Raw genomic sequence first — 23,405 nt, 5'->3', positions numbered from 1 at the left:
GCATAGATACGTGACAATATTAACTAACTTATGTCATTACCACTGATAATTCGTGCTTTGCGTGCCTACCGCGAAAACCGAAACACGATTTTTCGTTATTTGCCTCTCTATTGTTTGATTTAGCAAGAGAGATTGAGAGGCAGCTAATGAAATTCCGATGATTTTCGATTTTCGCGGTAGGCCCTCTGGGCATCAGTATTTGCAATTGCACCTGTTTATTCTGTGTAGACATATTTTCTCACCCAAAATTTTCCGCAGACTCAAGAAAAATGAGAATCCGTAGGAGCATTTCCATGACGATGTCGCAGCACTTCGGGGAAACCACCGTGATGCCTGGAGCTGACGTAAGTCGACTTTGTTGTGAGTTTGTTTACCTACATCGGGCGATGGCAGTATTGGTTGGGATTACCATCCGGGTACTACCGGGTTACAATACAATACAGGGCAATATACATAGGGTTATTTAGCAACAGACAATTTTGGTTTTACCTTTCTTTCCTATTAAGCAGATCTGATTAATAGACAACAGCTCTTGGATAGATAAAAAGAGTAAGTGACAGAATATAAATAGGGGTGTCCTGATGGCTCAAACCAACATGAATTATTTACGATGCAAGTCCCGAAGGGGTTAATTTGGGGAAAGAATTTCCTGGTGTTAACAATTTATCACCTTTCTTTTTAGGCCTTGGAATATTTTGTTCTTTGGCTTGTCATTGTCTTAAATAAATATTATAGGACATTATTACACAAATTGACCAAGTCTCACAGTAAGGTCAATATGGCTTGTGTCGAGGGTACTTAGACAACGTTATATATAATATATAAATACTAAAATACATAGAAAACACCCATGACTCAGGAACAAATATCCATGCTCATCACACGAATAAATGCCCTTACCAGGATTTGAACCCGGGACCATCGGCTTCATAGGCAGGGTCATTACCCATGAGGCCAGACCGGTCGTCAAACCGACCGGTGTCTTATTGGGAAACTAACTATCTAATATGCTAAAAAAACTTAAGTAACTAAAGCTAGACGGGAAAAGTAATAAAATAAACTTAAAGTTTATCTACATTTAGATTTAGAAACTTTTTATTCAAGTTGCGTTTCTTATAAATTTTATTTCCGAATATTCTATTAGTTCGGAGTAATAAGATAAGTACATTTTGAAAACATACAAATAATATAGGTAATTCAATTTTTTCAAAATTAGTAATTATTCAATAAATTACTACATTTTGACTAATATCAACGTTACTAAAGGTTGACTACCTCTTAGATAAGTAGAAAATAATATTAACAAGTTTATGTACAGATACATCTCCAGTGCACCGTGAATGGACAGCATCCGGGGAAATTCATCTGGGAGAGGGACGGCATACTCATCTCGTCAAATACCGATTCGAGGTAAAATTTGCATGACCTCTAAAACCTTTTGTTAAATGTATTTAATGTAAAGTGTCCATGACTACATAAAATGAACCCTATTTCGTAGCCTAAAACTTAAATGAGAAGACTTTTGCGTCCTTGAGACTTAAGAAAATCATCACCCAAATGTACTTGAATAGTTCTCTTTAAATCGGGCTTAAACTGATAATACAAAGAGAAGATAGAATTTTCGCTCAGTTAATTCATTATAATATGCATATGCAAATGCATGCAAATGAAAACTAACTTTTAAAATTAATATATTGTAGTTTGTGATATCAGGGTAGGAAATAATATATAAGTGATGGCATTATGTAACCTATCTAGACACTAACTAGCTGAACTAAAACTTAATTATTTGGCGACATTACTTTGAAGTCCCATAGGTACAGTCACGTCTGAAAATATCGATACGAAAAGAGTGCCAAAAATATGTATACACAACTTTATTGCCCATATATTAAGGTCGTGTATACAAATTTTGTTGTTTGATGTTTTAAGACGTGACTGTACATACTAATACTAACGTTATACATAAATCTTCAATCACACCAACCGGATGTTCATTTATTAAAATAGAACTGCACTGGAAGTTAATTTGAAACTTTTTCATTTTTCTCCTTTAATCCGCCGTCGCTCCGACGCTCATTTGTTTCTAGTGGCAATTTAGTCTTGTCTTGCGTCGAGCAAGTCTCGGTCTCAGTACCTACTCTCAGTCGCGCTGCGAAATGCTGCCAGTTGTGGCACAATTTATGGGAGACATTTGTATTTGTTTATTTTCAAATTCAGGGACGTAGATAAATTGATAATAATAACGGGACGGTGTCCATAACATTTTAGCTTTGCAGCTAGCATTTTAGCAGATTGGACCCGGGTACGTCCTTAAACCACGTCCAAAAGAGAGATATGGGCATTGTGAATTTCATCTCGCTTTGTGTGGTAGGGCACAGCCAGTGGATGTCATTCTAGATCTAGAGCAGTGCCCAACTGGGGAAGTACCTCCACCTTACAGAAAACCGCAGCCAAATAACACTAGACCCTACTCAGTGTTGTGTTCCTGCCGGTGAGCAAGGTTGCCAGAGCTCAACGAGGGGGGGGGCGGGTTTAGGGTCGGCAACGCGCATGTAACTGTACATAGGCTACGGAGACTGCTTACCATTAGGCGGGCCGTATGCTTGTTTGCCACCGACGAAGTATTAAAAAAAAAAGCTTGTAAAATGACTTACAAATGTGTTTACTGTTAGCAACAATTTCTGGCGACTGGTAACCCAGTATTTACCCAGCAGACATGCGGCGTATTGGGATTATTTACAAGCTCCATAGAATCTAATTTCAAGTACCATCAAAGCATCATATCGAGAACCTCACTTAAAAAAAGGTATCTCGCTTATTACACAATATACCTACGATTTTTAAGCTAACATGGTCACGTAGAATATGACTACAGTTCACCGCGGGCTATTTCCCATTTTTTGTTAAAATTGGTTCCTAATAATAATATATCGGCATAGTAATAGTAAGCGCCGTGTTTTTCTTTATATTATGGCTCTCCTATTGGTACGCGCTTACCGTAGCGTATGGAAGCGTGCAACTCCAGGAGTGACATATTATGTATATTTTATACTCCTTGTCTGAAGCTGTCTCTCGAGCTGCAGCCCAGTTGCAGGGAGGTGATTCATGGAGCATTTGCGGAAGGAAATTCGTCTGAAACCGCAGTGTGCGACCATTTAGGTCTCATGGTGTGAAGATGAACAGTAGATATAAAACACCGTACGGTGACGGCCAGCGATGTGATGTCTACAGGAACTCAATAATGCCGAAATATTGTAACCCATTGGCTGCATATAATAGTACATTACGATACAAGTGCGAAAAATAGGAAATTCGAAACTAGTGGCGATAAATTAAAACACGACCGAAGGGAGTGTTTTAAATTGACACGAGTTGCGAATTGCCTATTCGCACATGTATCGTACAACGTTTTACAGTACATATGGCCCTTTAAATGTTCGGCACAGTAACGTAATATGCTAATTTTCGCACTAATGCGATAAAGTAGCACCATATGTACTGTAATGTAATTACAACTTTATATGGTAAATATTCCCTGCTAAACTATCTGTAGTCGGTCGATACCAAACCCGAAATAAACGAAACAAGCCTATTATAACGAGACTACTTCCTATCTTTCACACGAATCACACATAAATAAACCCACGCATTTCAAAGCCCTACAGTATCACGTTTTCTTTGTGACTGATGGCTGATGGTAAATTTTGTAGCCTTCTCTATGTCAAAGCGCCCTATTATATTGCCACGGAGATGCAACCGTCCATGAATCAGAATACGCCGCGCCACGCAAAGAGGTTTAATGCATGTATAAAAGCGGTAATAGGATCTTGGATGCATTTAAAAGCACAAAGTGAGTAAAAAGATCAGTTTTAAAAATGCAAGCGATTGTAAATGTTGCCGGATATTTGCAAAACTGTTTTTTGTTATGTTTCATTGTATAGGTGCTACCTATTTTGTGCGATTGTTTTAGTACTAACTACTAATATTGTATTAGATGTGCATGTAAACTCGAACAGCAACTATGCTTGCAATTTCGCAGCTAATGTAGATGCTATAGAACGACGGCTTCATACATTATGCCGTAACTCTGGTTGGCCAAAGTTGACGTTTGATAATTCAGTTACCACAAAACTTAACGCACCGTATAATAACATGTTATTTAGCTGTCAAGATCGTACCTACGCGCAATTTTTTTTATAGCAATAATGATTTTTTAGTTTTAAGTTATAAACAATAGTAATATTGTTAAATAGTACTAAAGAGTAGCCATTTGTTAATCAAATAATACTACTGAAAATGCGATGTTGCCCGAAATGCAACAGTTATTTTTTTTGTTATTTGTTTTACAAGGGGACAAAGTTGATGTAGTGAAAAATATTGTGTTTCACTCGGTAGCAAAGTTTGTTTACCCCTGTGCCTTGAAATCCTCGCAACGCAAAAGGTGCCACTTTTCGAACCACTTGCTATGCTCGTAGAATAATTTTTGAAGTCTTTCGCTTGATCGGGAATAAGCACAAACTTTGCTATCGAGTGAAACACAGCATTTTTCACTACATCAACGCGAGGAAAATACTAACTGTAATGTTAAACCACATTACAAATCCAATCCAAATTAATGGTATTTAATATTGATAATAAAAAATCAATCTTCTACCTAAGTCAAGTGAAACTTTCTCACCCGTTTTTGAATAATAATGAGTGACTTTACAAGCTAGTGTGGTGAAAATATCCTAAATAGATAAGTACCTATAGATCAGCCTAGTTCCTTCCACGTATATCCCTGGGGGTGCGACAGGTACGACGCATGTAACAATGTACGGAGCGTGTTCGTCGTGAAATCCCGTGAATATTCGAGCGCTTTATCCGAGACTCCTCTTACTCCGTGACTTCCATAGCAGTATTTACAATTTTATTGTGAATGTAATCGGTATCAAACAATCTGTTCTGCATTAATGAGCAAAAATATCTCAATATGTATGTACTATAACGCTTTGATAATTGAGGCGTGGTAAAATTGTGTATGTTATAGAGACGGTTTTCGCATAGATTTTCGTACATTGACCCGCATGTTGCTATCTCTATTGCACCCGCATAATTATATTGCTGTCCCGCCCATGCCATGGTGCCGGTTGCCAATGTCACTGTGCGAGCTTGACATCAATATAATTATACGCGTGTAATAGAGTGCTGTCTCTATTACAGTACCTATAGTGTACATACATGCGTGTCAATGTACGAAAATGGAAGGCGTCTCTTCTTTAACGCTCTGACATATATAAAGGCGATTGTCCAAAATCTTGATGCATAAAGGATAAAATTGTTTCAAAATACAAACCCCGTATAGTACAACTATGTTGGATTTGAAGTTTTAATTTGTATCCAATCCAATACTTGTCCTAAAACACTGTTTTAGATTATTTTTAACTAACTTCAAAAAAAACTAGGTTATCAGTTTGACCGTACTTTTTTGTATGTTTGTAACCTCAGAACACCGTCATTTGTAAAGCGACTAGGAAAATTATTTTTAACGAATATTTTGTCAAGATCCTCTGATGATGGTTCCATGATGGGTTCTAATGAAGGGATGAGAAGTGAGGGAAGTTCTCAAACCTTGAAATTTGAAATGAAAGTTATTGCTATTTTTGAAGTCGGTGCCAAGCCAAATAGAACCGGTCTACAATGCCGTAATACAATACCGGTCAATAATACCCCCATAAAACTAATAGACAGCTTTCTTTCTTTCATAATATTGAACCGCACCAGGACCGCACCGTCATTCGGTTCGACAGTGTGTTGACGCTTTTAAGATTTGGCTTGGCATACAAAAGGCATAACATTTTATTTTATCCTCATTGAAGTCGGTTTTCCTTTTTTTGAAGTTTTTTTTAATCCACAGGTACGGCATAAGTCAAACGTTATCTCCCAATGGCGGGGTGACGTCGCAACTAAACATATCACATATTCGGGTGGACGATGGAGGCCTGTTCGCGTGCGTTGCTCACCATGGAGAGACTCAGTTGGCGCACTATGACCGGATAAATGTATATGGTCAGTATATTTTATTTATCTTAAACTCCTCCTTCTAAAACAAAGTACATATCTCTGAATGATGGCCCTCAACGGCGTAGTGACGTTGAACCTGAATATCAATATTCGGATGGAAGACAGAGGTCTTGCAACGCAACTGTGCTCATCATAAAGAGACCCAGCATGACGGCATGGATTATCGAACCGTTACTATGGGAAATATTCTCGATCGAGAACATTCCCCATACAAAACGGAGAACATTCTCGAATAGGGCACAACTCTTCTTTTTACCTAATAACATTCTTCAAATTTCAATACAATACAATTCGCAGCTAACTAAAAGTCGCAGTGAATAAAGACTCCAGTTTAGTCGTAGACTCTAGTTATAGAGAAAACTCGAGTCGCTGACTCAAGCTCGAGCCGACTCGAGACTCGTCGAGTTCATCAAGCCGTCTATTAAGTGAGTCGAGTCTACAAAATTAGGACCCCAGAACTCGAGTCTTTTACAACACTACGTCCGATAGGGTGTTCGTGAAACTGAACATGTCACATATTCATAAGTATGTGTGTATGACGGAAGTCTGTTTACGTATGTTGCTTACCAAAGAGCTACCCATCATACCCGTCATTTGGCTACCCGAGACCTGGTAGAAAAGTCTTTTTGCGACAGCATGTCTCACAGACTTCAAAATCTATTGGGAGCCACAACTATCACAATGTATCGATAGTTGTAGATAGACTATTGTACGAAAGTTTCCCTTCCCAGGCAAACTTACTTGACAAGATAAATAAACCAAAAACTTCCAGCATAACGACTAGCCACGATCGATCACTCTCGATAACGTAGGGAAAGCAATACAAAATAATCTTTGTATGCATGATATAAAGTCTAAAGTCAAGAATACGAAGTTTAGATTTGAGCTATTTTATTGCAACATGGTGACGCTGAAGATTGAATATTTTAGACGCAGAATGCAAAATGTGCCTCGTGTTTGTTGCGGATAAATATAGCACTCATACTTATTATATTTTGTTTAGAAAAAATATGCCAGTACGCTAATTTACGTATCGTTATCTAAATAGCATTATCTTGTTTATTCCGGTAATTTCAACATATTCAAAATTGTTTTATCGTAACGTGGTCTTACATACGACATACTTATGAGTGTAATGACGCGTTCAAGAGTACCATAGTAGCATTCACAGAAAGTTGTGCTTCTGTTGCATGTGACCTAGTAGCTGCAATCTAAGTGAACTCATTTAAGTAGGTATCTTCTAGTTACGAATCTCTGATTTCTCAGGGTCAATCTCAATGCTCAGGGTCTCTGAGCTAAACCGCAGACAGACCTAAGAGTACAATTGATGGTCATGGGCTATAACGAGACTATAAAGGAAACTTTCTGGTACCTGTTATACTACACTATATAGTTTATAAAACTTTTATAAGTACCTGTTGAACCCTGTTGTGTGCGTTTACTACGGAACACTCAAACAAAAAAATAAAAACGTGTTCATCACGTATTTGTTACAGGTCCCCCGTATATCCGAACGTTGCCCCCATTCAAGGTTCAAAGCGGTCAGAGTGTCACTCTCAGGTGCCCTTACTACGGCTACCCCGTAAGGTACCTTTCATCATGTATTTCATTTGTAAAAAAGGTTTCCGGATTGTATAACGAGAAAAGGTCGTACATTTAAAGTACAAGAATATTCTAATTTGTGATATGCATTCCCGTTCCAAATTATACCTTAACGATCTGATTAATTTATTCGCAAAATCACGTAGTAGGTATATGTCAATGTCAAAGTCAATGTAATCAGGTTGTTAAGACATCATGTATCAATAGTGTGTATAGTTAGTTAAATTTTACATAGGTACTAATGGTACACCTATAAGTATTTTTCAATTTCAGAGAAATCACGTGGGAATACAAGGGAAAAGAAATCAAGCCCGACATATCACAGTCCAGTCGCTACCGACGCTCCGTGCCCTCCAGCATAGAAATATTTGGCAGAAAACCCAAGTTAAGAAGCAAAAGAGATGCTACAGTAACCAACAATGGTGTACTAAACATAGCTAAAGTAAACAAGAATGATAACGGCGGTAGCTATGCTTGCGTCGTGAGAAGCCCTTCAGGGGAGATGGCTAAGAGATCTTTTGAATTACAAGTCGTGGAAGCACCACAGCTGGAAGAGATTTTGTTGGCATCTGACTTGCAAGAAGGACAAATAGTGCAGATACATTGTAATTTGAAGAGCGGGGATTCTCCTGTGTATTATTCGTGGTTGAAGGATGGGAAGAAAATACCGAATCATCTAAAGGTGATGTAATTTTTTTACTTCAAACTGTTTTACCTATCTGATTTTCATTTTCATAATTCTGTTACGGAAACTCCTTAGAGTTAAACTCCATATAAAAGTGCTATCCGCATTGTGATTAATAATTATTTTGTATTTTCGACTGATAAAAATGTTAGGAACAAATTAAAACAAATGAATTAAAAACATAGATTAACCGAATTGATTACCCACTTTTGGTGCTTACTGCTGTTTTACGATAGCAAGAGAGGTTTGCCAAGATTTAGTAGCACCAAGTTTATTTTAATAAACGGTTCAAACACATTTTATACTTATTCCGCACTTCTGGTGCCAAGAGATAAAACTTAAAGCCCTCCCAATAACAGGTTCATACTTCTTTGGTAACAAGTCACGATCATTGGCTGAAGTTATACTTAATAAATAGGTTTTAATTAGGTATTATATTCTATGTTTATTTTTGAAGCCAGAATAAACGGACTTGATATGGCTGATATGTACAATGTATAAAGGTCCTTAAAAATAATTTAAAAAGGTCTCAATCAAGAAATAAAGTATCAAGTATACTAGAGTTAGATTACACATAATTAGATATTTTAAAATATCGAATGTTGCTTGCACGGATTACTTCATTTCGTTCGCATACACTATTCAGTCAGTTTCATACAAGCCTCGAGGTTGTATTCGGCTGGTATTTATATTTTTTTTCATTTCATAACTTACCTACCAATGATCATGATTAATTCGTCGCATAGTTTCATTTGATTAGGTAATAAAATTATATTTCGTTACAAATATCTCTTTTATAAATGACCTATATTTGCATAATATTATAGTAACAAACCCCAGACAAACATACAATTATTATTAATGATTGAAGTTGAAAACTGTTTTCATTTAACAGTTTAAATTATTAATTTCCGTTTCAATTATTAGTTGTTCCAGAGTACAGTCAGCATCAGTATTAAGAATCTGCCCGTAGCCAACGTGCTAATCGTTACGCTCCGTAGCGAACGAAATGAAGCTGTCAATGTCGCACTATTATGTAAGAGTGATAGAGAGATATGACTACGCTACGAGAAGCGTTAACGATTGGCACGTTGGATAAGCACTCTTGAGTACTTTTCCAAGTAAACATATCTCTAGGTAGGTACAGTTTGCGTTTAAAATTATCACCCACGGTCTAATTGTTCCAAATAAATATAGCTTTTCTTTTTGAACTACATATTAGGATAATGGTAGAAACATTTGACGCGTAGTCTGATCCGCTATTCTTGATGCTCACTGTACCTACTCGTAGCAATATTATATTGGGTATTTAAAAATTGTTTTGTAGTGCTGTTTGCAGTGTTGCGATTTACATTTCAGTATTTACTCTGTATCTGATTAACTTTTTTAGAGATTTTCTGTAAACACTATTTCATTTATTGAGAAACATACATAGTTCTATAACAATACTCGACTTTATATAAACACACCATTTTTTTTCTGAAATATAACCAGATTTTGACATTAAAAACGAACAGTAAGTACCTACTACAATCCGAAACATAACTTCTTTAAATTTCTGTTCAGAACAACATAAGAATAATTTTATTTACTAAAATAATAAAATTAAATTGTTTATAAGTATGTAAACATTAACAACGCCTCTAGGCTCGTATTATCATCATTGTCATCATATCACATTCCACTGCACTGACACTGCGAGGTTGCGTAATGCATCGCAACTTTAATGTGATTTGTTTTGTTTAGTTTTAAAATATATTGTTATATGTACCTATGTTAGTTTCAAGATATTTATCTATGGGCCACTAGTTGCCTGTATTAAAGATTTTCATTCATTAATGTCGCAAATAATCAACTAAAAATCACCACAATGACTGTAGTCAACCCTGTTGCCTCTTGCTGTCGTGCAGGCCGGGGCCTGTGTCTTGAGGTATGTGGTCACCATTTGGAATCCTGTTACCAACTATGTATTGTGTTATTTTTAGATAGTGGAGAGGAGTCTGGAAGTGTTCAGCGTGCTGATAATAAAGAACGTCTCGTTGGACCACTGCGGCACCTACACTTGCGTGGCAGCAAACCACGTGGCTAAAGTCAACCGGACAGTAAACCTCTACATAAAAGGTATCTGGTATTTAAATAGAAAATTAAGTAGTTATTTTTACTTCTCCTAGACAAATCAATAAAGTTTCTTTTAGAACGGCCTGGCCAGGACATTGCGCGACTGGCTTATTCTAAGCGACAACCATTAGGTAGGAACGAAAGGTCCGATCATTGTGTTGGCTCCAACCTATGGTTTTAGTCTTAGCCGAAGCCAGTCGCGCAATGTCATGGCCAGGCCGTACTGAAAGAAACTTTAGCGATTTGTCTAGGAGAATTAAAAATAACTACTAAAAGTATGGATTTTATGACAGCTTTTGGCTTGTTTTACATACTGACCGTTATTAATTATCTAGTCTAGGCTAACCTTTTCACAATTGATTTGGATTAGTTTGGAATCAAAATGGCTATTTGTACTTACATAATTATCCAGAACTCCTATGTTTAGTAGTTTTAAAAGAATGGTTATTTTACTCAACAAAGTCACTATTAGCAAAACTAGATACAATGAATATCATGTAAAAGCCGCTAAAGGCAACAGAAGCAGCATCAATTTATTTAAATGGATCCTAATAAGATTCGGGACGTTTAAAGTATCTTGGATCCCACTCTAACTTTTGTTAATTAAGTATAATTTGATTTGGAGTCTATAATTGGATGAAACTTGGCTTGGTCATGGACTTGATGTCCAAGGTCGAATATATCTAATTTAACTTAAAACTTGGATTTCCAAATTGCATGTCAAATATTTGAGGAGTTGTTTAGAGATGGTATTTTGATCATCAAGCCAATGTAGCGGGTCCATACAGACGCTATATACATAACGTTATTAATAACTGGGTGTAATAGTAATAGCGTGATAACCGATAGTAGAAAACGACTTCATAGGGACGTATTTAAAAAATCACCGATTAAATTGTGTTAATAGCTAATAATTTATACAGGGCGACTGGTAATTCGACCTATTCCTTGGAAGCAGTTATTCTAGAGCTTATTTACACTATTTTTAGCCCAGTCAACCAGGGGTCTAAATTCAATGGTTTTTTTTCGAAAAAACGCCGTCTTCTGACTTAAGAATGGCGATTGTAATAAAAGTACAAGATTTAGGACGATTAATTTTTGTTTTTATTGTAGCCAGTAACAAAGGATTACTTATAATAAAAAAATACGTCAAAAATTATCGATACTTTAAAAATAAAAGAGGGTTACAATAAAGTAAACAAATCGACGCCGCGTTATGTTTAAGCGCAGTACGACAAGACTTATGCCGTGACCTACGTATGTAAAATGATATGAAAGAAAGTTGCTGTTATTTATAATTTTATAACTGCTGTGTTGTGCTAAGAGGATATACTTGTATCCACTATGTTAACAGCTATATTATGGGTGTACACTATTGAGAATTGCAATTATCCAAAGCAGAGGCGCATTTGATTCAGTACAGTTGCAGTAAAGAGCGTTTTTGCGATACGTTTTAAACTGTCTCTTCCCGCGACGAAAACACTCTCACTCCACATAAAGGATCCGGGAGTCATCCGTAAAACACCCGGACTAATTTTATCTTCTATTTCAACCCTTTCGGGAACGGTTTCTAAGATAGAATTAACTTGTGTAATAATTGAACCATAGTTTACTTTTTTGTACACAGTTTTCGTGTTTCATGTTTTACTTTTTTTACTATCAATTGCTCAAAGGTTGACTGGAAGAGATCCTTTATAGGGATTAGGTCGCATTTGTGCATTGCAAACATTTTGTTTTATTGTATCTTAATCTATCTTATGTACTAAAGTATTTACATACGTATACAAATACAACCTATCCTTTATGTCGATTCTGATTAAGTATAAGCTAAACTAATATGTACCCCTAGTGTAAATTTATTCGATGGCGTAACGTGACGAACGCGTTTGCGTTAAGTCTCATTTTGTAAAGGATTTTAAGTTTCCAAAACGTGCCGCTTGGCGCGCTGTCTAAATCCCATACTAAATGAGACTTAACGCAAACGCGTTCATCACGTTACGCCATCGATTAAATGTACACTAGGGGCTTTGTAAACCATATTTTAATAAAAATCCATCCGGTCGCTTTGCGTGAATAACGAACAGACCTAATAAAAAGATAACAGTTTCCTTTAAAACTTTAATGTCTGTCAGTAGGTATGTCTAAACTAAGTCACATAATGGCACCGTTTTTCACTATGTTCTTACAGAAATAAATTTTCACAAGAATTGTCATTATCTCTAAAACAAGAATTTCAGAAACCTTTGTATGACATATTCGTCTCTAAATGCGGTCAAGTATATACCTTTAATATTTGCCAGGTTTTATCAGATCACGGTGTATATTAACACACATCTAAGTTAGTAAAATGACAGTAATTAATATAAAAGTATTCCTTTTGCTTGTAACAGTGGCCCCTAAGTGGAGCGAGGAGCCTCAGAATACGTCATTGCTCTTGGGGCGGAGCGGTCATATTTCCTGCAGTGCTAACGGCTATCCTCAACCTCAGACTCACTGGCTTAAGAAAGATGGTAAGTTAATTTACAATATTTATTATTGACTTATCTAAATGGGTGTCATTCATAGTGGCGTAGCATAGTTTATTTACTCTCATTACAATCAAGAGTTCTGCTAGATACTAAAGCAAAAAGATTATAATTAGAATTAAAGATGATTTATATAAAAAATATAGTTTACTGAAAATAAATAGCCTTCGTACCTAATTGAAGTAGATTTACTACGGCTCCTATTTTAATAGATGAGTGGTGAGTGTTCTATCTAGCTTGTTAAGTAAGTGTCCAAAATTATCTCAACATCTGAATGTCTTCCCTACGCCAGATTTTTTTCTTACGAATTCTTCGGTATGAATTGGTAGGTACTTTACCGCCCCGGCTGACATAATAATAATTATAATGTTCTCTGAAAGCATCTTATGGTTTCAATTGTTAAAAGCCGAGTTGGAAATGTCCTAAGTTGCAGGCTAATTACCCAACTAGGTATCTGATCGTTGTTGGCCATTATATTTGGCATTAGGTGTGTTAACACAGGATCTGCCTATGTTGCGTAATGTTTTGCATACATGAAATCTGCTTAACTATTATTGTGTTCTCGTAATTCATCGTCATTAGTTATGTGTTTGCCCTGATTTCATTATTAAAGCTTTCTACCGACGTTGCATGGCGATGTTGGATAATACATATCTACGTGATTTGCATAAGATTTGTTTTAAACAGAATTTATAAACAGATTTAGGCTGCACAGTACACACACGTTACAGATTATGGCATAAGGTTTGCTACAGATTATGGCAAGTAGCCATATAAAAAATAACTACTATAGCCAAGAAGCGATAAATAAGATTTAGGTATCTATTAAAGACGTATCACAAACATTAAAATGTTACGTCATGTACCTACATACATTGTAACATAACATTTACTTAGAGACTGATATTGCATAATTTTGCAGAAAATCGCATTAAAACCTTTTAGTCAGAACTATGATTGAAACAATTGTGATTATCTCAATTATGTGACTCAATAGCAACGTGTTTTAAATATTTCATAACTAGTGTTGGTTAAGACTCGAGTCCTTTGAGTCCTCTGCTTTGAAACTCGACTCAGTTTTTCAGACTCATATATTAAGTCTAAACTCGAGTTTTTTCAACTTGTTAGAGACTCGGGTCTTTTGTAGGGACTTGAGTCCTTTTCAGAGAACTCTCAATTTTTTGTTTGCAAAATTTCGAAATGCTTTGTCTTTAAATAATAAGTTAGTTAAAGCACACAAATAATACAATAACGCAAATTTTATTTACTTTTATTTAGGTTAAACCTATGAAATTGTTGACGGAGTCTTTATTCGGAAACTCGAGTCCTTTTGAGCTCTCTTAAAAAAGACTCAATAAGTGACTCGCCTCAGGACTTAAAAGACTTGGAAGTTTTTTAAGCGCCGTGTTTCGTAAAAACGAGTCGAGCTCTTCAAATTCAGACTTAAAAGACTCCAGTTCCTACCGACTACTACTCAGACACTATTCAGAACGTTACAGTATTTGATGAAAACTAAACTAGCGTGGATAAACTTGTACTCTACGGGTGGGAGGCGTAAACATCGAGCAAGTATTTGCTTAAAGCTTCAAAACAGGTTTTCAGAAAACATGTATAAATCGCTTTGGTTGGAGCAATCTGTAAAAGTAAATAAAATACCTTGTGAATCCATCAGCGAGCAAATAAAATTCATTGAACTGTAGCAGGATTCAACGCAATTTTAGTTCGCTATTTTGACGAGTCTGACGTGTGATCAACGAATGTGGTAATTTATTTATGAAGCGGAAAATGTGATTAGGTACTTTTAGAATCACGAATGCGTGAAAATATCGCTAATATTGTCAAAGGAATTTATTAGAGTGGATACCTCAGGTTTATTTCGATGTACAGTCACGACTTCAATTGTTGAGCCATTTAGGACTTACTTTACATTGGGCATTTAGGGCTTATTTTACATTGGGCATTTAGGGCTTATTTTACATTGGGCATTTAGGGCTTACTTTACATTGGGCATTTAGGGCTTATTTTACATTGGGCATTTAGGGCTTACTTTACATTGGGCATTTAGGGCTTATTTTACATTGGGCATTTAGGGCTTACTTTACATTGGGCATTTAGGGCTTACTTAACATTGGGCATTTAGGGCTTATTTTACATTGGGCATTTAGGGCTTACTTTACATTGGGCATTTAGGGCTTATTTTACATTGGGCATTTAGGGCTTACTTTACATTGGGCATTTAGGGCTTACTTAACATTGGGCATTTAGGGCTTATTTTACATTGGGCATTTAGGGCTTACTTAACATTGGGCATTTAGGGCTTATTTTACATTGGGCATTTAGGGCTTACTTTACATTGGGCATTTAGGGCTTATTTTACATTGGGCATTTAGGGCTTACTTTACATTGGGCATTTAGGGCTTATTTTACATTGGGCATTTAGGGCTTATTTTACATTGGGCATTTAGGGCTTACTTTACATTGGGCATTTAGGGCTTATTTTACATTGGGCATTTAGGGCTTACTTTACATTGGGCATTTAGGGCTTATTTTACATTGGGCATTTAGGGCTTACTTTACATTGGGCATTTAGGGCTTATTTTACATTGGGCATTTAGGGCTTACTTTACATTGGGCATTTAGGGCTTACTTTACATTGGGCATTTAGGGCTTATTTTACATTGGGCATTTAGGGCTTACTTTACATTGGGCATTTAGGGCTTACTTTACATTGGGCATTTAGGGCTTACTTTACATTGGGCATTTAGGGCTTATTTTACATTGGGCATTTAGGGCTTATTTTACATTGGGCATTTAGGGCTTACTTTACATTGGGCATTTAGGGCTTATTTTACATTGGACATTTAGGGCTTATTTTACATTGGCATCTGGAACACCTACTGACATAACATTTTTTTTTTTTTTATTCCGCTACCTAAAGGTTGTCTGGAGGAGATCGCTTTTTAGCGATAAGACCGCCTGTTATTTACCTCTTCTTTATGTGTTGTATTATTTGTACTGTTTCTGTATTGAGGTGTGCAATAAAGTATATTTGTATTGTATTGTATTGTACATTGGGCATTTAGGGCTTACTTTACATTGGGCATTTCATACCGTTAGTATTGACAATCAAAGTAGTTTGAACCCTAAACATATCAATAATTAAAGTCAGTAACAGTACAAAAAGCTAACAGTAACAAGATTACAGCAGTAAAAGTACCAAGACATGAGATAAAAACATTATATTATAATAAAAGCAATTAGAAATACTTCCTGCCGCGCACAGCTAAACTGTGGAATGAACCTGCGGTGTTTCCGGACCGATACGACCTTCAAACCTTCAAGAAAGGAGCGTACTCCCATCTTAAAGGCCGGCTACGCACTTGCAGCCCGTCTGGTGTTGCAGGTGTCCATGGGCGGCGGTAATCGCTTACCATCAGCTGATCCGTCTGCTTGTTTGCCTCCTGTATCATAAAAAAAGAACCTTAAAAACATACATTTCATATTTTTCTTAGTTGGTAGTGTAGTATTATATACTAAAATGTGACTGCGATAAAATAATATTTGTATATTTAACTACTGTGTTTATTTTTGTACCTTTTTGAGCCTGAAGAAGATTATTGATTATTTTGTAATCATTAACTTGTGACAGACTCACTCACATATCTTTATACTAAGTCAAGTTACTGTAAGTACATATTATTTATTTATAATTATTTAGTTGTCTCAGAGACATGGCGTCCAGTTCTGGAGGTGGCGGGAGGTGGGGTACTGAGCTTGTCGAATGGTTCCTTGATGTTTGACACCGTGGCGCTGTCAGACGCTGGACTTTACACTTGCCATGTTGAAAATGGAGTTGGGGAAGCGCTTAGCAAGACTATATGGATATCTGTAAACAGTAAGTAGTTAATTATGTTTAATTTTTTCATTGTTCAGGTAAAGTTAAAATCCTATGATAAAAGAATAATTAGTATATTTAATAAAAAAATACTATTGGATCTGCGAGCTGTGTTCTTCGCGACCCCCATGGCTTCACCGCTATGGAAAAAAACTAAAATAAACAAAAAAATATGTAATTTTTGAACCCACTCTCAAAATTTTACGAAAATAGATTGAGAAATGCGACCTGTAGTAGAGGAGAACATGAACATCCGGACACACGAAAGCATTTTTGTCCTAGATGTAAGTAATAAAAAAAAAAAAACATTTATTTCAAGCTACAAGGCTCATAATCAATTTTAACATGTCTTAATTCTAAATCGTATTAATGTCTATCATAAATAAGTAATGGAGATCTTTGCTTTTACTCGATCATGTTTTTTCTTTTTTTTATTATATACTATCGGCGATTGGCCTTAGTCACACCTGATGGAAAGTGAAACCAGGGCCTAAGATGAAACCCACCGATTCAGTAGTAGCCTATTCATTCTTGCTTTAAAGAGACCGAGGTCATATTTATCAGGGAATACAGATGGCGGGATTTAAAGTTATACATAATGTTCGGTGTTTTAATTAGATAATAGTAAGATAGACTAAAATAAATGAACGTAATATTTATTTTTTTACAGAGCCCGTTACTTTTGATACCGTACTTAGGAATATGACAGCAAAACTCGGCCAACAAGTCACTATAGAATGCCACGCAAAAGGTGACGATCCTATAAGGATCATGTGGACTAGGAATGAGAAGCCGATTAACCCATTGACACAAAGGTACTTAAGATATTTTTTCATGAAATGGAGTTGCAGGCGTACATAGGCTACGGAGACTATTTACCAAAATGCGGGCCGTATGCTTGTTTGCCACTGATGTAGAATAAAAAAATGAAATACGTTAGAATATTAAATGTATGTTGGTAAACCTGATGAATACCTATGTATTAAGCAATAATTGATGTACCTTTGTATCGAGCGGCTGTGTGAGATTATTGAAAACGAAAAAGTCACAACTGGTATTTGTTCTCATTTTGTTTGTATAGTTGATGAAATATATGATTAAATAAAATATACTTATTTCATACATGTCAATATTTCAGGGTAAAAATATCAGAAGCAAAAACAGACGAAGGTATAACCAGTGTGCTGGAACTTCTGCAAACAGAAACAAGCGATGCTGCCTTGTATCAGTGCAGGGCGGGCAACCCCTTCGGAGCCGATGTTTACAGCGTCTATCTCAATATTTTGGGTAAACAACTGTAGGAGCCTACCGCGAACACCGAAGTTAACAATAACGCGTTAATTGGATTAAAAGATGCTTGCTATTTGCGAATTTCGATGTTTGCGATAGGCCCTCAAACACTAATGAGTTTTAGACATAAAGTAAACGTTAACTCGAAACTTGTTAGTCACTCTTTTCAAATACTGATATTCATTTAACCCCTCTGTTTAAACTTTGTAAAACGTTTTTAACACACAGGGATACTACAATATTATAGCTACAGTAGTATACTTATTTACCTATCAATGCGTGGTTAATATTTAAGTCAGACTTTTTGGAAATCACTCGAAATAAATCACTAAATTTTCTTTAATTTTTCAATAGCTGCATGTTCGGTCTTTAGTTTTTCATAGTCGTTTGACTTTTTTAGGGTTCCGTACCCGAAGGGTAAAACAAGCCCCTATTACTAAAACTCTGCTGTCCGTCCATCGGTCTGTCTGTTTGTCTGTCGGTCACTCAGTTACCAGACTCTATCTCATGAACCATTATAGCTAGACAGTTGAAATTTTCACAGATGTATTTCTGTTGCAGCTATAATAACAAATATTAAAAAGTACGGAACCCTCAGTGGGCGAGTCCGACTCACACTTGTCCGGTTTTTTAATTATCAATTGTTCTTGACTCTTTTTATTTAGAACCGCCATCTCCTCCGACGGATTTATCAGTAGATTCGATAAAAAGTCGGTCAGTGAAACTATCGTGGCGCGACATGGCTCGATCTCTGGCACAATATTATACAGTGCAGATCACGAATAGTCAAAGGCTGTCATGGAGTACTGCAAGGGCGATTAACGTCTCCAGGTATTTTTCTTTAATATATTTTCGTCATGCAACTATTTATTACGTACATAAGCAATTTCGTATCATGTAAAATATTTAAATAATAGGTACCTTACTTAATAATTCAAGATAAAATTGTAATGTAGCAGCTGTTTGAAGTTGCCAGGCCTTCATTTATATTAAAATTACACTTATCCTTAGCATTTCTGATTCCGTGAAAATATTTTTTTAATTAGTGCTTCGGTTTTTAAACCTTGCATGAATGAAATGAACGAAAATTTTATCATTATGTGAGTGACATTATGTCTTAACGACCTATACTGGGTAATTTTTGGGCCATGTCAAAAATTTATTAATTTTTTTTTTATTTTTTATTTTTTTATTTTTTTTTTCACCTCACAAAGGATACATTTAACAATTAGTATTATATAGAGCAAAGGCAAATTCGATTATACCCTTTGTGAGAGACTGGAGTCTGAACTAGACGTAAACCTGTAATACAGAGTTAATAAGTGTAATATTGAGTTGGTCATTCTGAACAAGGTTTCCCATGGGACTGATATGAAGATCGTGAATTATTTTTACCCCTGGTCCCATACGTTACGTCTACGCCGGGCCCTCAAGGTGTCCATTAGATTTTTTTTATCGATTTTGTAGCTAGTTCAATGGGAAACCTTGTTCAGTATGACCGTCTCAATACATTTTTGATATTTGGGATCACGACGTAAAAATCACCCAATAATAATATGTAACTTATTTTAACAAGGATAAAAACATACAGCGAAAAACGATACGCCATGTAGAATTGGAACAATATTTGTTTTGTTAAATAGAACGGATGAAATTCGCCATGTCGTGGAAATTGAAGACCTTCAGCCATCAACAGGATACACCGCTAGAGTAGCTGGGGGAAACCAGGCCGATTTAAGTCTCTTTTCAACGCCAGTACGCCTCACTACTACTGAAGAAGGTAACAAGTAAATAATTAAATTCCATCAACTCTTAATAGCCTCTGCGTGCGTCACATGACACGGGCAAGAGCAGCATCCGCTTGGTGTACTCCTTACAATTCATTAAAGTCTCAAAAAGGCCTCTAAATCTCGGATTCGGTTTCGCGCACACCTCCCAAAGGTCTGGAACACCATTGTTCCGTGATGGAAAAGACGTAAAGTAAATGAGTGCTGATATTCCTGTAACTTCTAGGAATGCAGTCAACATTTTGTTTTCCTTGCAGCCCCAACCTCGCCTCCGTTGGCGGTTCAGCTGGAACAGACGGAGTCTCCAGGGGAGATCAGGGTGCGGTGGCTTCCGCCTCCAGCCGATGCACATAATGGACTTATACTTGGTTATAGACTTAGGGCGGTGCCACAATTGAGTGGAATTAAAGGTATCTAATATTTAAAAAACTTAATTATTATTTAACAAAGAAAAAATGCCTGAAATTAGAAATCAAAGTGAAGAAGTTTTTCTCTCTAGTGAAATTTTAACCTATTGGGGAAATGTGTTAATATTTAATATTTATTTAACAGAAAACCAAGAGCCAAGTGATAAAATCATTAAAACAGCTTCATTGTACTCGAAACAAGAAAATACAATAACAGGACTTTTGAAAGGAGTCAGGTAACAGCAACTTTTCAAAATAATTTCGATATGAGCTTCAAACTTCAAGATGTAATAACTTAATGGTGGTTGAAATTGACGAAGTACGAAGATTCGATATTACACATGTCAAATTTTTGTAACTATTTTAAATATACCCGAGGTGGGTAATGTCTAATGTGTTTAGCAATGTATGCATGTATGTTTGTTTTTTTGTGACACTCTAGACCAAACGCGTGATGCGATTTTGATGATTCTTACGTCGATCGAATTGTCTTAATTTGTCCAAATGTCACTGAAGACATATAAAAATAAACAACAGTTATGGCGTCAGTCAGACGCCATCTTGACAAACGAAAAAAAATTAGATCGACGTGTAAGGCGGGGTATCATTCTATGGGGGTTGCTTTTGCAACTTGAATGAATGATTTTCCCTTACATAATGTATTACCTACGCTGTCACGTTTTATTTATTTTTTTATATTTGCTTGTAGGTATGCTGTATCCATTGCAGCCTTTAATAGTGCTGGGACTGGGCCATTTTCAGTCCCTTTATTTCAAGATACCAGGGAAGGCGGTAAGTTTAAGAAAACTTTATCTGATAACAATAGTTTGAACTTGTATAACTAGCATTTGTGTTGAATGTAAGAAATTTGGAATCGTAAAACTTAGTAGACTTTCTAACTTCAACTATTTTATTAGTTTGAAAGACAAAGTCGGTCAGACTCAGACATAGGTCTGATATATTACTTTTTTAAACGTTGGTACAGTAGAGAGACCATGACTGACGCCAGCCGTTCGAATTTTTGAAATTTTAATTTATAGCTATTTTACGATATTATGACAGGTTTGCACTGCCGTTTCATAGATTTGACTTCTATCTTGATGAATGTTTTTTTTAATTATTTTTTTACAGTTACCTTTACGAATTCTTTAATACCAGTTATTTTTTGCCATTTATCATTTAAGAGTGCAGCTGTAGCTTTTGCAATCGACCTTTCTAGTAACGTTGCTGAAACAATACGAGTATCACGTTAGCAAAAGCATTTGAACGGTCACCCATAACCAAATTGTGGTTATGTTTTATGCCAGACCCGCTGTTATCTGAGATTCGATCGTACTCATGAAACTTTGAACCAGTCGTAATATGTAACAATTGGAATACGTAACAATTGTTATAGGTGAATTAACAAAGAGCTCACTTTGTGAACTCCCCTCGTAAAGCTTTATTGTCGTCATTAAAATTACCGCCCAAAAGTTTCTTATTGCTTTTATAATTGCTTCTCACCTTCCCGTTTTATGGAGCCGGATTCGGTTAAATACAGTATATGTGTTTTCTATATTTATATATGCTATGTATTGTTTTGCCCGTCTAGTAAGTACAATAAGTACATACATGGAAAATCTCTTCTGTACCCGAAAGTTATATTACCTACTGGGACCTTTCATTGAATATGCTTAAGAATTATCAGATGGAAGCAGAATAGGGTTGGGAGCGTTGCGCTTGTTAGGACAATGCATATTAATTCATTAAATATTGTTTAATATAACTTATTTACAACCAAAAAAAAAATACAAAAAAAATGTTCAAATAAACGTTTTTACCTTTCATATAACAAGACTAAAAGAGTGAACGATGCCCATATTACAAAACCATAACCTTGACACATTGATACTGAAATCAAAATCATACCTTTTTTAAAGCCCCTTATATGAAAAAGTTTTGTTCAAGTTTTAAATAAGTACCAGAATCTGCAGCTGGGAATAATTAACGTTGGAAAAAGATGGAAATATTATGATTTAAAATTCTCTTTATTTTTGTTGTGAACACGTTAAGTTTGTTGAAAATTTCTGAGAAGTTTCAAGTACGATAAATCTACGCTATTGTTGTGAACAAAAAGTAAACATGCCTCCGAGCCTGTTGGTTTAGACATTTAAATCATTTAAGTTAACGGCCTAGTTAGGAACTTTGTACTCGTGTAATGAAATGACTTTTGTTTTATTATTTCTTGCAAACTTTCCAATCTCTATGTTAATTTCTTCGTTCTTCTTAAAAACGCAATTATGAGGGTTTTATGGAGTCGGTTGATCCTACACTTAGCTAAATTTGCATGGCAACACGAGTTCTATAATTGTAGGCATACATTTTTTTTCAAGATTTTGTTATTACTGCAAAACATTTATTTCACTTTTAATTACTTATATGTAAGGAGTGGCCCTTCTAAAAATACATATTATTTAAATTGGGGTATCATTTAATCGATCTGCAAAATATTCCTATTTTGATGAATAAAAATATATATTTGGTCAGTCAAAGTGTATACTTGGTCAGCAAGTTCGTAATTAATGTCATACTGAGCTGCTCTACATTGATTTGGTTGGCAAATTATCATTATTATTATTTTGGTTGGTTATTTGATCGGGAGTAAAGCGATCCACCATTAATCAAATTTTGATAAACAATCAGTAGATTCAGTGGGTAAGCGGATTATTTCATTTTGTTCAAATTCATCAAAAATCAGTTGATCAGCAAATGTATAACCAACCTAACCTACCCCTTTTGCTATTTAGCTGAATTTCAAACAAAAAAAAAATAGCCGTAATTTGATTACTTCCCTTTCATTTGGTCCTTAAAAAACTTACTGCCCATTCACAAAATGTGCGCAACTATAGCTCTTTGTTGGAGAGGGTGTATTCAAGGGTTAAAATTTACAATATGGACGGTATGGTGAGCGGTGAGGGGGCCGGGACGCAACTGCGGCAGGGTAAAGCTGTTAGATCTGGGTAGCTCCGGCGCTGTGGAAGAACAGCCCTT

The 23,405-nt window shown here is 35.9% G+C and overlaps 1 protein-coding gene across 2 annotated transcripts in view; it reads left to right on the top strand.

Annotated features, from left to right (window-relative positions):
• The window catches only part of LOC133516385 (cell adhesion molecule Dscam2-like), an 85,549-nt gene that overhangs the window by 24,591 nt on the left and 37,553 nt on the right, over positions 1-23,405 (top strand). For both annotated transcript variants that reach the window (XM_061849290.1, XM_061849291.1), the window contains exons 4-18: positions 259-344; positions 1,319-1,410; positions 5,900-6,051; positions 7,563-7,653; positions 7,942-8,350; positions 10,339-10,474; positions 12,862-12,981; positions 16,715-16,891; positions 17,562-17,706; positions 18,030-18,178; positions 18,847-19,012; positions 19,825-19,961; positions 20,226-20,378; positions 20,521-20,611; positions 21,085-21,167. In XM_061849290.1, coding sequence (XP_061705274.1) covers positions 259-344; positions 1,319-1,410; positions 5,900-6,051; positions 7,563-7,653; positions 7,942-8,350; positions 10,339-10,474; positions 12,862-12,981; positions 16,715-16,891; positions 17,562-17,706; positions 18,030-18,178; positions 18,847-19,012; positions 19,825-19,961; positions 20,226-20,378; positions 20,521-20,611; positions 21,085-21,167 — 2,187 coding nt within the window. The remainder of the gene's footprint in view (positions 1-258; positions 345-1,318; positions 1,411-5,899; positions 6,052-7,562; positions 7,654-7,941; positions 8,351-10,338; positions 10,475-12,861; positions 12,982-16,714; positions 16,892-17,561; positions 17,707-18,029; positions 18,179-18,846; positions 19,013-19,824; positions 19,962-20,225; positions 20,379-20,520; positions 20,612-21,084; positions 21,168-23,405) is intronic.

This window comes from Cydia pomonella, chromosome 3 (genome assembly GCF_033807575.1).
Source record: "Cydia pomonella isolate Wapato2018A chromosome 3, ilCydPomo1, whole genome shotgun sequence".
Classification (NCBI taxonomy): Eukaryota; Metazoa; Arthropoda; class Insecta; order Lepidoptera; family Tortricidae; genus Cydia; species Cydia pomonella.
The sequence above is the reverse complement of the archived record's forward strand: the minus strand, read 5'-3'. Positions and strand labels throughout refer to the sequence as shown.